This window comes from Rhipicephalus microplus, chromosome 2 (genome assembly GCF_043290135.1).
Source record: "Rhipicephalus microplus isolate Deutch F79 chromosome 2, USDA_Rmic, whole genome shotgun sequence".
In the NCBI taxonomy this organism is placed as follows: Eukaryota; Metazoa; Arthropoda; class Arachnida; order Ixodida; family Ixodidae; genus Rhipicephalus; species Rhipicephalus microplus.
This window is the reverse complement of record NC_134701.1, coordinates 263,850,527-263,865,344: the sequence shown is the minus strand read 5'-3', so window position 1 is coordinate 263,865,344 and position 14,818 is coordinate 263,850,527. Positions and strand designations below refer to the sequence as shown.

Below are 14,818 nucleotides of genomic sequence, written 5' to 3'. Positions count from 1 at the left end.
ACGACTCCAGCGACGATGAATAATCCTCCGCAACCACGTGAATAAATTTCCCTTGTGTAAAATGCGCGCGTTCTTATTTTTTTTTTTTGAGATGCGATTTTGGGGGGGTCGTCTTACAATCGTGTAAATACGGTAAGTACGATTTAGAAAAAGAGAAAATAAAAAGGTTTGTTATATAAATGTGAATAGGACTTCTTCGAATAGCATCACTAGTTTCAAATGAGCAATCTTTTTTTTCTGGCCTAATGTCATCCGGGTTACGGTTTGATATCACTCATCCGCCCATCCACATGCATGTGCAAACAATGTCAGTAAGGTGCGCATGTACAAAGAATAACTGTAAATAAAGACGTAAACATTCTGATGACAGAATTCAAACTACGTGACCCCAGTACTAAAAACGATCCTCCACAACTTGTACTACACATGTGCATGCTTCATCAGGAGAAATGTCATGCCTTTAAGGATATCCATGAAAAAGTACGCATATTAAGGTACAGTCGCTGTTCGCTTTCTCGGACGCCCGAAATTCCAAACATTCCCGATTTCCCGGACTCATCTGTGGCACCGTCAAGTTCCCCATAGAGTTAATTTATTAAAAGTCCGAAATTAAAACTTTCTACCGCTAACCGCACACTCAAAGTCGCTATCGAAGCCATCATTTTTGTCATTTTCGGATGCTCGAACCCACCGCGGCGTGGCTGCCATACCCTTGAAACCAAAAATGCCGCAATCCGTTGCCAGCTGTAGTGTAGGCCGCATGGTGCTGTTATGGTGCTGTGCAGCCTGTGCTCTGACAGTGGCAAAAACTACGCTGTTTACCTATGCTGTGCCGTTGGCATGCTTGCAGACTCAGGAAAAGCGGTCACGCAACAGACCTTCCAGAACTGTTTTCGCCACGCGAGCTTCATACTGGACGCCGAGACGGCCGTTTTGCCTGGAGTGGACACCGTGTTTGACGAACTTCTACCCGTGAACGTTGCCTTCGACCGTCTGCACGTTGCCGGTGTTTCAATTCCAGCCGGGATGACCCTTAAGGGCTTCGCCGACGCTGATGCTGACCTCGAGCTGTGTGCAGAATTCATCGATGATGACATCATTCATCCAGTTACGGAGGATTCCGACGACACCGAGATCCTTTCGGAACAGTTTTCACCATGCGAGCTTCATACTGGATGCCGAGACGGCCGTTTTGCCAGGAGTTGATAGCGTGTTTGACGATCCTCCACCCACGAACGTTGCCTTCAACTATCTGCAAGTTGCCGGTGTTTCAATTCCAGCCGGGATGAACCTTGAAGGGTTCACTGATGCTGACCTCGAGCTGCTTGCGGAATTATCGATGATGACATCATCCATCCAGTTACAGAGGATTCCGACGACACTAAGATCGAAGAGGCAGCGCCTACACAGCCGAGCTCGGAGTTTACGCGAGCACTGACTCTGTCACTGGTGTGCAGTGACAGCATGACGTTAACTGAAAATTGAGACAGACATCATCACAGGCAAGTAGAAAACTGTGCAAACAAAACTGAGTGGCTTTATTTTTTTGCTCCTAAGTGTTTAGAAATGTAACAGTGGCGGCCACATCAAATTTTTTTCTTTTCTTTTTTTTTTCTTTCAGCTCTTCTCAAAGCCACCTAAATGATGCATTTGCTGAATTGCAATGAGAACCTTGTACTCTTGCCACGACCCCCTCTGTCAGCGAAAATTACCCATTGAAAATTGTGTTTTCGCGTGCATTTGTTTCTCGGGATTTCCCGATTTTCCAGAGGTTTTCGCGGTCCCTTGAGGATCGGGGAAATTGGACATTGACTGTACTTGATGTGTTTTCACAACACTGCTACAGTGTCATCGTGACGCTGTCATGCTACAGTCGAACCCCACTATAACGAACGCTGTTTTAATGAAACTTCTGCTACACTGAAAAATTTTTGGTTCCCCATCAGCAGTTCATAGGAGTCGATGCATAAGTATTTTCGCGAAAACACTTTTTCTTCCGCCGTTCCGCTTCAACGAAATTTCACGATGCAAATTCAGGCTCGGATATTTAATGCTGTACAGTAAAAACAATATTGAACATTTCGATGCCTTTTCAGGACATGAAAATACGAAAATAAATGCACGTTGGCACCACCAGAAACTGCCGCTCTTTACCAAGCATGGAGGACGCCATTGCTCAACAGCGACAGCAAAGAGACTGCCCTGCTTTTGCCACTAGCTTGCTTCTGAGCCACAGACAATATGAAGCTGAAGCTCAGTTCATAGTTTCCTACCTGAAGCTGCTGGGCCCAATCGTGAAATGATGCCTTTTCCAATGCAAATGCTTTTGGTTCTTTTCGCACTTGGCCAGCATGGTCACAAGTCAAAATTGGATCTTCGTCCGCGTTATTAACAAAATTAGCCAGCCCCAACTGGTGTCTCATAAGAATAGCATAGAATAAGGCATAAGTCACCGCTCCCGAATACCACGCCTTTATCTCGACACTGTCGGACATACTGTGACAGCGCATAGCTGCTGGTGTTAGCGTGTCAGTGCAACTATTAGGTTTCTTTACGAAAGCCGTTGTGGCCATTATTTCATTGTGCGTTTCACCACGATGTTGTTATGCATGGGTGAGAATCATGTCGTGACCCTGCGGGGAAAGAAAAGGAAGCAATCTGCACTTTTTGAATTTGGGAAATAAAGCTTCTTTTGTTTTGCTAGCTCAGATCAGGTATATTTTTCGATTTCACTGCAACAAAATTTTCCCTCCAACAAAATTTTTCCCGTGACCTGTCAGTTTTGTTGTAGCGGGGTTCGAATGTATTCACTCTGAGATTAAGTGACACCCATCATTTCTGCTTAAATTTATTTTCCAAAGCCACCACTACATCAAAAGCTGCTCTAAATAGCTGCTAATGAAGTTACAAGACATCTTCACGATTGTAATGCAATTATGCCATGTGCATGCACGTATAATTAAAGTAAACATTTATGCTCAGTAAGGGTGGTCCTTTTACAGTTTTAAAATGTTTCACTGCAAAAAAACGACTGCATTGTGGCAATCCATACTAAAGAGAAGCAGTCATTATCTAAAGTGTACTAGACATTCATACATGTGTCAATCTGAAGCGAACCGAGTTAGGCCACAGACTATACAAAAATGACTAAAGTTGAAATTACAATGTTGCTTGGCAGCATGGCACAGATTTACACAATTTGGGTGGCATTCTCACATTCTGCTTTAGGAACAGTACATATGCACATGATTAAGTTAAATTCTCACTGCAGTCTACACTCTGAAACAAACCTGGTGCAGCAGATCTGAAGCGAACCGAGTTAGGCCACAGACTATACAAAAATGACTAAAGTTGAAATTACAATGTTGCTTGGCAGCATGGCACAGATTTACACAATTTGGGTGGCATTCTCACATTCTGCTTTAGGAACAGTACATATGCACATGATTAAGTTAAATTCTAACTGCAGTCTACACTCTGAAACAAACCTGGTGCAGCAGATACTGAGAGGCAACACATTGTTTTAAACACAACAAACTTTGTCAGTGATTTTGAAGTCACGAATGTCAACTGCTTTAAAAACATGTCTGAGTAAACTTGCTAGAAGTTCTAAGCACCCTCCCGATGTCCTTTAACCATCAGGTGACTTCAATTGATAAACTGAGGACCCACAAATAAAACGTTTTGACGAGACTGTGTGAATAGCAATATTATGGGTGTGAAGCAAATTCAAACAATGAAGTGTGGGGGCTAATTGAACAGAATAGTTTTCAAATATTTCCAGCACATTATACGAATGCTTTGAAGTGAAATTGCAGAAAAAAGAAAGTTGGAGAAGATTTCTAAGCATATTCTTGTGAGATGGCAACGTGAAAGTGTTTTTTTTTTTTTCTTGGTTGATGAAGTGCTGGCGGGGTGGTATTTTGTAGTTGTCTTATCAGGAATGAAACAATGCAGATGCCGAAATGTATTTATGTACATGATGTGGTGCAACCAGAATTGCCGATAACACGAATGTGAAAAGCAACGATGCTATTTCCTCAACCTCTCTTCCAACTTCTGTAAAAACCTCAATAATGTGGCAGACAAGACAGTGCTCTGCCGCAATATGAAAGCGCAATGAGGTGAAGCATACTAAAACTATGAAGTAGACTTGTGCAAATAGTGAATTTTAGGTTGGAAGTGAATAGTGATATTAATCAAATAATTTCAAATCGAATTTGAACAGAATATATATTGCAAAAAGAAAAATGGGCATATTTATTATGACCTAACTAACTTGCACAATATCTTTTTAACAAAGCCTCTATGTAAGAGCTTTCTTTATTTTTTTTTTCCATTCAAAGGGAGTCGAAACAACTTTGAGAAATAGCAGAATTTGACTTTCAGTAGGATGCAAGTCATAACCTGCAAAATACATAACACTATTCATTACAGCTAGGGTGTATAAGCCGGCATAACAAGCTTTTTAAGCTCAAAAAATAATCAATCGATTTTGAGGATAATATGCTCATTTAAGGGACCTTGCAACAGTTTTTCAAGTTGCCATGGAATGGATTCACTAAAGAAGCTTATTGCCTTATGAATTAACCACCGCAAAAATTTGCCACAAGCTGCAGTTGCATTCTTTCTTCTCGTCCCGACAAAAGCGCTTGAAGCAAAGCCGGGAAAGATGGCATAGGGAAAGAAAATATGTCACGTGCGTGTCGTGACCTTGAGCACTCTTTCTCTTTCCGTTTTTTTTTTTCTTTGAATATGCGGCTTTTCAGTGCGATCATGCTTGTACGCGCAGACATGTTCTGGCCACCCGCAGCAGCCCTAGTAACGACTGAGCGCCCATGCTCAAATCAGCCAATGGCTCGTACAATGGCTGTGACGAGCGATTTTTGACATTGTGGCGTCATTTGCCGAGAGAAGAGACCAATTTTATCTGACTTTAAGAATTTATTGTGAATTCCTAGTCACGTGCTGCCCTATAATATTTAGCTCGCGTGTTCTCGGTAGCCTTGACAACATTTGCTGACCATGCTGAAAGTGTTGCAGGGCCCCTTTAAAGTTCAAGTGGGGCTTCGCAGCAGAGAAAATATTCCCTGGATAGGTGCTTTCATGGCTTAGCACCGCTATAAGAATTTATTGTGAATGACAAGTCACGTGCTGCGCTATAATGTTTAGCTCACGTGTTCTTGGTAGCTTCGACTACGAATCGGCAGCATTTGCTGACAATGCTCAAAAAGTGATGCAGGGTCCCTTTAAATTTCAAGTGGGGCTTTGCGGCGGAGCAAATTTTTCTTAAATAAATGCTTTCACGGCTCATCATAACTATACTGCTGTGAAACCACCTTTACAGGCGGTGTTTAGTATACATTTATTTGTTCATGTCGGATATGTACTTCGAAATATTCTATACTTTAAATTCTAATCAAAGTGAATTGGAATACTCTATTATTCATTTGAATATTCGAAGCGAATATTCATACAAGCCTACTTTGAAGGGATCATTTTCTATCTGATGTTGACTGTATTTGGATTCAGGAAGCTCAAATAGTTCAAATGGTAACATTCCAGCGTGGATTGAATAGAATAGCAAACCCTATTTGAAAAACATTCAAAATTTCAAAGATTCCCACACCACTATATTTTTTTACTAAACAATGCAACATTCACTAACTTATAAAACAAAGCCAAATTCATAAAGACTACGAAAATATTGGGAAGAGTTGAAACACAATTTAGAGAATGCATCATCTGTGTTACTGCATATTACTGTTACTGCATAAATGTGTTATGTGTTACTGCGTAAATGAAAAATTTCAAACAAAGCTCTTACCAGCTCCGCATCCTTCCGTGTCTTGAATGTAATTACAAGACCGGAATTGAGAAGCTCGACACCTTCCACCTCGCCAAATTGCTGCAAATAGTTAATGAAATAAAAAGCTCTTGTAATTGATACAAAGGGAAGCTGACTGCTAAAGACCACACACAGGTATGACAAGAATAACATCACTCGCTGACAAATCATGTAGAGAAAACTAATAGTAGGCTACAAGTTATAAGAGGTAAAAGATGTCAGAAATGTGCGATACTATGGGGAAACGTGGGTCATTAAGGGGCCCTGCTACACTTTTCTGTGTTCTCATGGAATAGTCTCACTTCACTCATACCTCGATATAACAAACCCGGATATAACAAAATATCTGTTATAGCTAAGTAAATAAAAGACAGTCTTGCAATAGATGCAGTGTTAGGAATATACCATTACAATAAATTTTCAGATATAACAAACTTATTTTTGTTGATTGATTGATATGTGGGGTTTAACGTCCCAAAACCACCATATGATTATGAGTGACGCCGTAGTGGGGGGCTCCCGAACTTTTGACCACCTGGCCAAATCTGAGCACCCAGGCCTACAGCATTTTCGCCTCCACCCAAAATGCAGCCGCCACAGCCAAGATACGATCCCGCGACCTGCGGGTCAGCAGCCAAGTACCTTAGCTACTAGACCACCGCGGCGGAGAAACTTATTTTTGTTGAAGCTGTAACTTTGTTATAATGAAGTTTGAGTGTATTGCCGTGTGGTGCTTCATGAATGACACGCTGCAAAACGTTTTAGAATCTGTCACATACGAGCGGAGTTACAGGTATTTGCCGATGTCAAGAGCGTCTCCCTCAAATTAGCCCCCATTACAGGCTTTTAATCAAACAGGAATTCAACAGTGTGCAGGTAATATGTACAGGGGTGGTAGAAAGTTTGCAGGCCATGGCAGAATAGCCTGCGAACTGTTGACCCAAGATCCATAGGTCGATTCACGACTGCCGTGTTTTGAATACACTCATGGTTAGAGTATTCGAATAATAGGACGTGCAAGGCCACCCACAGGATCCATGTATGAAAATTCGAACATTTCATTAACTGTAATTACAGAGGTCTACCGATTGTGGTTTTAGCTGTGTGTGAGACAAGCCAATAAATACATGATAGTAATTATGGCTTACCAAACCAAACCAAATGCTTATAAAGATGCCGCGATAGAGGGCTCTGTAAATTACAAATGGCTGAGGTTTCTTTAATGTGTAATAATATTTAAGTAAACAAGCCTCAAGCATTTTCGCCTCTATGAAAGATGTTGCCACAGCAGTCGAGCACTATAACCACTTGGACACCGTGGCAGGTCAACCTAATAAATTGCATTTTTATGCTCAAGCCAAGGGTTATGTCTATGATGAAGCGAGCAGTGTTCGTAGGCTTGCAGCTTATGTTTCTATGACGACAACGCATCAATTGAGTTCAAACCATTATTGAAGGTGTCTCCCTTGACTGCTGCTATGGCAACTAGTTCAACAACAACGAATACTGCAGAGACCGTGAGAATGCAGTGTGTTTCCAGGGATTGCCCCTAGGTGGCGCATCAGCTACCAAATCTCCGTAAACTCGTCCGTGGCAATGATGGTCTCATGACGGAATTTCGCAGCTGGTGTGATTGAATAACTCTGCATACTTCAGCCTGAGAAGTTTTGAAAAGACCGGCAAGTGGGGGACCACTTTGGCAGGCCAGAAACTCACCGCAAAGTGCGCCTGTAGGTTCTCCTTGTCCCCTTCGTCCATGCCCTGGACGAACACCTTGCGTGGCCGGTGGTCAATGACGTTGAGGCTTCTTCGCAGGGCAGCGCCACCTCCACGGCCTCCTCCTCTGAGTGCCCCTCGGCGACCCGAGGGACCCCCTCTGTTGCTTCCCTTCCACTGGCCACCAAGGAGACCCAGGGCACGAGCCTAGCGGAAAGCAATGCTTTTATAGCTTACCCTGTTAGCTTTATTAGGGTTTATTGGCACGAAAGCAACAGCTTGCTGCCACATGCTGCATCAGCCGCACAAGAACTGCCAAAAACTGCCTATAAAATAGGCAGCGCTATAACAAGAACAGAAAAAGAAGTACTACTACATGCCACACAGAACCTTCTCACAACTAACCTTGTTTAAAAGAACATGATCTATTTACATAAACCATGACCAAGTATTGCATGCTCTTACATCATTGGCAGTCGAAAACATGTGCTCTTGCAAAGATTACAAAAGGTTAAATATTAAAATGGTGACGACATCTTATAACTATGTTGCGAAAAATTTAAATGTTTCCGGACAGTGCATCATATTTCGCACCTGAAGGGCTAAAATGGTCGTGACATGCACAGTACTCACAAACACAAATGAGACAAGAATTTTTTTTTAGTATAATAATTGGTATTCGCAACTGCTTAAAATAACCACATCATGTTGCAACGAATCTTGCCTCTAAAATATTGAAATGAAGATGCGCGAGCCTACGGGGTGCGGAAGAAGAAGAAGAGTAGTGGAGCGACGCCTGGACTGTGTGGTTGGATAGAAGCGTTCTAGGTCTGTCTCAGAAGTACGCTGCTCTTTCACAACGCCATTTCATCTCATCTCGTAACAATATGTAATACGGGCTCTGATCTAGGCATACGAGTTAAAATTATGCTGATATGATCCGAACTGGAGATGGTGGAGACAGGACAATTGTGCTTTATTTACCGTATTTACTCGATTCTACCGCGCCCTCGATTGTAACGTGCACCCGATTTCCCCGACGAAAAAAAAAAAAAAGACATCAATTGCAACGCGCACCCATTGTTTTTGCTGGCCCGAACGATCACACCACTCGAAAAAACAACTCCTTTCGGGAACATCTTCCATTTAAATATGAGGTACGGGGGAAGCTTATGCCCATCTGACATGTAACAGAGCATTGCCGTCACTGTAGTTTTACCGTGGACCGATGTCAGCACGCGAACTTCCTTCGCCCCCTTCTCCTCGACGGTTGTGGTGCCAGGCATGTCGAAGTAAAGAGGCGTCTGATCGACATTCCCGATTTGCCCAAGCAGGTAGCCGTTGTTGTGCCGCAAGTTTAGGACGAACCTCTGAAAACTGTGAAGCTTTTCATCGTACTCCTCCACAAAACTTTTCGCATATGTCCGTTCACCTTCGGAGGGAAAAGCCTTTTCTCTTCGTAAAGTTAGTTAGCCAGCACCTGCTCGCTTTAAACTGGCTCCGCATTAGACCTTTTTCTAAGACTAATTGCATAGCCCACACTTGGAGCAGTTCTGTCGTCACGGGCCGCTGTGCCGCTCGCTGCTCAAGCACATACTCGCCGAGCAGCTCTTTAATTTGCGGAAACCGACTCTGCTGTGGTCCACTGAAGCATTTGCGTGAAGCTTTGCTGTCGACAATCTTCTGCTTTTGTTTCCACCGGTCCCGCACGCACGTTTCCGGAACTCCGAACGATCGCGATGCGGCCTGATTTTCGTCCGTTTCTGCACACGCGATGACTTTTCTTTTAAAAGCGGCATCGTGGTGCACTCGAGTTTTTGGAGTCGGCCCTTCTACGCCGTCGATGCTAATGCACTACTAGATGACGAACTCCTCAGCACACGTACGAAGTGCCGCACATGGGAAACACATAGGCAGAAATGGCCGACGCGCCATGCCGACGCACGTAGGGGGCGGCCATTTTGGATTTGCCGATGGCGATAGATTGAACGTATTTTTTTTGTTCGTACTCGATTCTAACGCGCATGCGATTTATGAACTCGCTTAACCGGAAAAAGGTGCGCGTTAGATTCGAGCAATTACGGTACTTGGGCTGCTTTGGAACAGCTTTTGGAGCAGACAAAATGCGTTTTGGAGCAACAAAACTGGCTTTCGGAGCAAACAGTTGCTCACAGAGTTGAACACGGAGAAATGCTCTTTCAGATGAGCCCAAGAAGCCAGCTCCGGCCTAAGCATCGCGAAGCTATAATTTTTTGAAAATAGCCGCTTTCTCGCCATTTCCAGAAAAAGTTTTGCTACCTAGGCGGGTAAAACGTATTTTCCGAAGCACTTCAGCACAGCTTTTAGAGTAGATATTTTGGAACCACATAGAAAAAGGGTTCCAAAACTGAAAACTTTAGTTTCAAAAAAATCAATTTTTTTACCATTTTGCGCGATCCCAAAACCGCGTCCCCCCTTAAAGTGTTCTTTGTTGACCTAAGTGCTGGCCTTATTTGCCCAAACCCGCTGTATCAGCGATGACTCGGTCTATATAAAGGAGACAGTGACACATGCACAGTACAACTGTGTGTGGCAAGAATCCGAGCTAGGCTTCAGCACCAGCTGGGCATAAAGTAAACCCCTTGAAACATAGTTTCAAAAGGAGGAGAAAATGCCAATATCTAATGACATTCAACAATCCAAACAATGCAGCTGCTTTAGTCCTTGTAGCTACAAAAATCTCTTCACCAATATATAAGGAATGCTCAGTTCACCTATAAAACCCCACAATTATTCTTTAAAAGTACTGCAGATGGGATGGATTTTTAACAGGAGAACACAGCTAACCGAAATGAGTAGGACTGTGAGAAGCCTAAATAATTCACATCTGTGGTACTGCCTATCCCAGAAATAATTAGCTTTAGACAATCAACAGACTAGAATGTCTAAACCAATCTTTTAGACTGTCTAGATGATTGATTGATATGTGGGGTTTAACGTCCCAAAACCACCATATGATTATGAGAGACGCCGTAGTGGAGGGCTCCGGAAATTTCGACCACCTGGGGTCCTTTTAACGTGCACCCAAATCTGAGCACACGGGCCTACAACATTTCCACCTCCATCAGAAATGCAGCCGCCGCAGCCGGGATTCGGACCCGCGACCTGCGGGTCAGCAGCCGAGTACCTTAGCCACTAGACCACCACGGCGGGGCAGACTTTCTAGACTGCCTGAATCAATTTTTGTAAGGAACTTCCCTCAACAAAACCACATAACACGCTAATTTTCTAAGGCTCAGCCTGACATTATTGGAGAAGTGTGCTCAGTAAGTGTACGTTTTCTTTCACAGCTGTAAAAAACACTTGGAATGGTATGTGCATAAAGGAAAGAAAAAGAAAAAAGAGAGAGGAGAAAGTAAGACAGAAAATGCACTAAGTAAGCCACTTTTTTTTTTTTTTTTTTCAGGGAACAAAATTGGTGTGCATATGCACAACAATGAACGCAAAGAAACATAAAACAAAATGTAGGGAAAAAAATCTACAGTAAACTCTCATTAAACGAAATTTTTTAAATTAGAATCGCTGCTTAAATAAAACCACTATCACTAATGAGATTGGTTTTATAGTAGCATTCTGCTCCCCTGTTCATTTCTCTCTTGGTAAATGTAACTCCTGTTAGAACGGAACATGCTTTCCTTGTCCCTTTTGGTTCCGCTTAACGAGAGTCTACCGTATAGAAAATGAAGTTTCATAATATATTTATCTGATAGCATAAGCATCCTTCAATTTCGCTTCGTGGAACTGCTGGGGTGAACGGATCACGACAACCGTGACTCACTTGTTGCCTGAGCTCTTGAACTCGCTTCCGCAATGCCGTCGTGTCGTCACCGCGATGCATTTTGTTGTAAAGGTCCATTTCGGCATCAAGGAGCTCCTTCTCAGCTTGCTGAAGATACAGAAAAAGAAGTAGAGTAACACTTAAGCTATTGCTTTCCTTGATGCTTAGCAAGTACTTTTTGCTTTTCTGCAGGGGAGCTGCATGGCTTACATAAAAGCTGTTAACGAGCAAACAAGAAGAGAAAAGACAAAAAGCTGCAGTGCATGGTCTAAATTCAATGCAGTACACAAGTTTTTACTATAACATGCAGGGAGTGCTCACAGAATAATTAGAGGACGTAATTTAGACAATGTGTATGTGTGAAAATGGGTGTACCATGATCCAGGAAAGAAGGTACAAGGCAATGATTCTAGCACATGCCAATAATGTACAATAGGTAACCAGTTGTTTATGTGTTGTTGCTAGGGTAACAGGTTTTAGTGTTGCATGGCGATTAGCCTACAATAGGCTGTTCCAAGAACTGACCGTTCTCCCGAGTGGACCATGTGGCACGTCCGCTTTGAGCCCAGCCAATGCAGACGTCGTCGTTCCTGCCTTGAGCGCCCTACTAGAAATCAGCTCATTGGTCACCTTCTTGAAGTCGACCTGTAGCTTCTCGATCACCGGCTGCAGGGTGGCTATCGTCTGCAAAAACAAAAGTGGGCAATGTTTCACTTGTCAGCAATTTTCACATACAGTAGACTCTTGATGATTATGCCTGAAGGATTTGAAGGATATAAAGGAACTCAGTATTTTGTTTGAATACCGTATTTGCTCACCTAATGAACGCATTTTTTTCTCGAAAAATCTGAGCAAAGTTGGGGGGTGCGTTTATTATGCAAGATAAATTTTTTGAACACGTTTTCAGGAGAAGCAAAAAATGCAATAATGAGAAAAAAAAGTTAGTTCATTTAGTAATTCGCAATTGACATACGTGTACAATGTTTGGAAACAACTTCTTTGTTCCACTTTACTCATTTTCGGTAGCGCTATCTTCTGCAAACTGTCCCTACGCCGCCCGTGTGCACCGTAAAAGCATTTTGCGGCTACCTTTTCTCACAATCGTTTAACCGCAACAGTGGTATTTGCTGTGATCTCAAGGGGCGCCTAAAAGCGTGCGCTACGACGCACTTTGCCAACTTCGCGGCAACCTAGCAGGACGACCGTGTCGATGTCGCTAACATTGTAGCAAGTAACCAACATTGCAGCAAGCTATCCACGAAGAATCAAAACTAACCGTTGATAACAAGTTTAACGACAAAATACGGCCGCCACCTCGCTTCCACATGAGATTTTCCTGTACACGCGAATAATTAGGGTTGCTACCATGTTGTGGAAATCCTCACGATATTTTCTGAATAAATGATTTTTCTGGTTTTACAAAAAACCTACGACGCGATAACGACAAATCACCCTTCGCGACAGCAAATCCTGTCGTCGCCGCTCGAAAATAGCGTGCACGAGGCTGTGTTTTAATGTTTCATATTCGCAGGAAGCGACTTTCAGTTGGCGCAAGCAGTATCGTGACCTTCTCTGGCTGTGTGCTTATCAGCTGCGATATCTCTACACATGCACCGTTCGTGAACCCCGCTGTGGCGCATAGATGAAAAATACGGGGGAACGTGCCGCGCACACAAAGAAAGAAAAACAATATGGCACGCGGCAACGGGTGATTAGGGAGGGAGCGAGCCGAAGTGGGTTGGCATAATAATAATAATAATAAAAAAAAAACGAAAGAGATCAAACGGGTGAGCAGGCACCAGGTGTTGGTTAGCGGGACTGCAGTGGATGAATGTAGGGGGTGCGTTTATCATGCGAGTGCATTCATTACAGGAGTAAATACGGCAACTAGAAGTTCCCATAGATGTGATTCACGCCAACGTGTCAACTAGAATTGTGATGTTTGTTGTTTCTCAGGGCACAGCAACATCACACACATGATTAACTATCGTGCTGTTACTTGTTATAAAACAATGAGTGCAATTAATGAGCGAAATGTGTAGTGTCCCACAACAACTGATAGCCCCTGTCTATTAAAACACTTTCGTGCATGTCATTGGTGTACTGCAAAGAAAGTGACTAGAAAGCCCTGAAACATTTTTTGAAGATGGTCAGAAAACGCTACTGCCAATTGCAAACCATAGCTCCCATGAACACGCGAGCCAATCATTAAAGTGTGGCATGCAGCCTAAAACTTACAAATGATTCGCAAAGTCGCTAGAAATCACTCCCTCTTCTTTTATAAATGAAGTCATATATACCCCAATTTCTCCGCCATATACCTACATCTGAGCAGTTGACTATTTGCTGTACAGTTATTGTGGCCACCACAGAATGAATGCCACAAACCCCTGTCATGGTCGTGACCATGCTGAAAGTAAGTTGTGCATTTAAAGAAAAAAAAGTACTCAAGGTCATGACTTGCTCTGGCAAAGGGATGCATCTTTTTAACCCCTTCTCATCCTCCCTCCCTGTATATATAGCTTTAAATGCACTCGCTGTCATGGACGGAGAATAAATCGCTTGAAGTCAGCAACAAATAGGTACCTGTAACTCAGCTAGTTATTGACAGATTGCAAAAACTTTTGTGGCATATGGTTTACGAAGCGTCATGTGAGAATAGTGAGACTACTCTACTGTAACTCCTAAATGTTGCAGGGGACTTTTAGAGAAATATTCGGCACACAAAAGATTTAAATCAAGGCCGTTTCGATTTTTTATATATTTTTGTTCCTCAGTCAACATTCGAACGATTGTGCATGCAATTTGGTTTAATTTGGCAGCTTTTAAAGCAGGCAATCGGCTTTATTTGCAATTGTAAGTGACATAAAAACACGAATGCTCAGCTAGAGACAACTAACGCAGCAGATATTTCTAGGATGGACAAGCAAAAAGTTTGAATGGACTGAACTAGTGCATTGGGGCACTTCAAATCAAGCAGCATTAAAATACAGTGAAAAGAATGGGTCAACCAAAATTTCATTTGTGTTTGAATAAACCGAAACTTTGATTTATCAGAGTTCGAATTGTCGAGAGTCTACTGTGCTGCTGTAGTTCCATGTACAGTTGACATCTAATGGGTTAGACGATGGAAGCTGGACAAGAACCAACGTAAATTTCCAAGCGACATATTGCTGCAAGGTCGAATCAAATGTTACAGACTGTGGTTATGTACCAGTGGTATGCGCACTAGGCAATGTTTCGACGGGCTATAGACCATCTCAAGAAAGGGTTTGGGTGTCGCCATATTGGGCTGATAACCTTGCTGTTTTTAATCTTGAGCAACAAGACAAACAACACTATGCTGAACATACTATACACATTAAAATGGTTGGGTTGGCGAATTTGGCATTTCTTGACATTATCATGTCATAAAATGCAAAAATAAAAAAACATTT

General features: G+C 42.7%; 1 protein-coding gene across 3 annotated transcripts in view; it reads right to left on the bottom strand.

Moving 5' to 3' along the window:
- Positions 1-14,818, bottom strand: part of swm (Zinc finger protein swm) — a 104,568-nt gene that overhangs the window by 11,649 nt on the left and 78,101 nt on the right. For all 3 annotated transcript variants that reach the window (XM_075880662.1, XM_037421072.2, XM_075880673.1), the window contains 4 exons: positions 11,907-12,065; positions 11,382-11,489; positions 7,565-7,771; positions 5,828-5,908 (listed from right to left, as the gene is read on the bottom strand). In XM_075880662.1, coding sequence (XP_075736777.1) covers positions 5,828-5,908; positions 7,565-7,771; positions 11,382-11,489; positions 11,907-12,065 — 555 coding nt within the window. The remainder of the gene's footprint in view (positions 1-5,827; positions 5,909-7,564; positions 7,772-11,381; positions 11,490-11,906; positions 12,066-14,818) is intronic.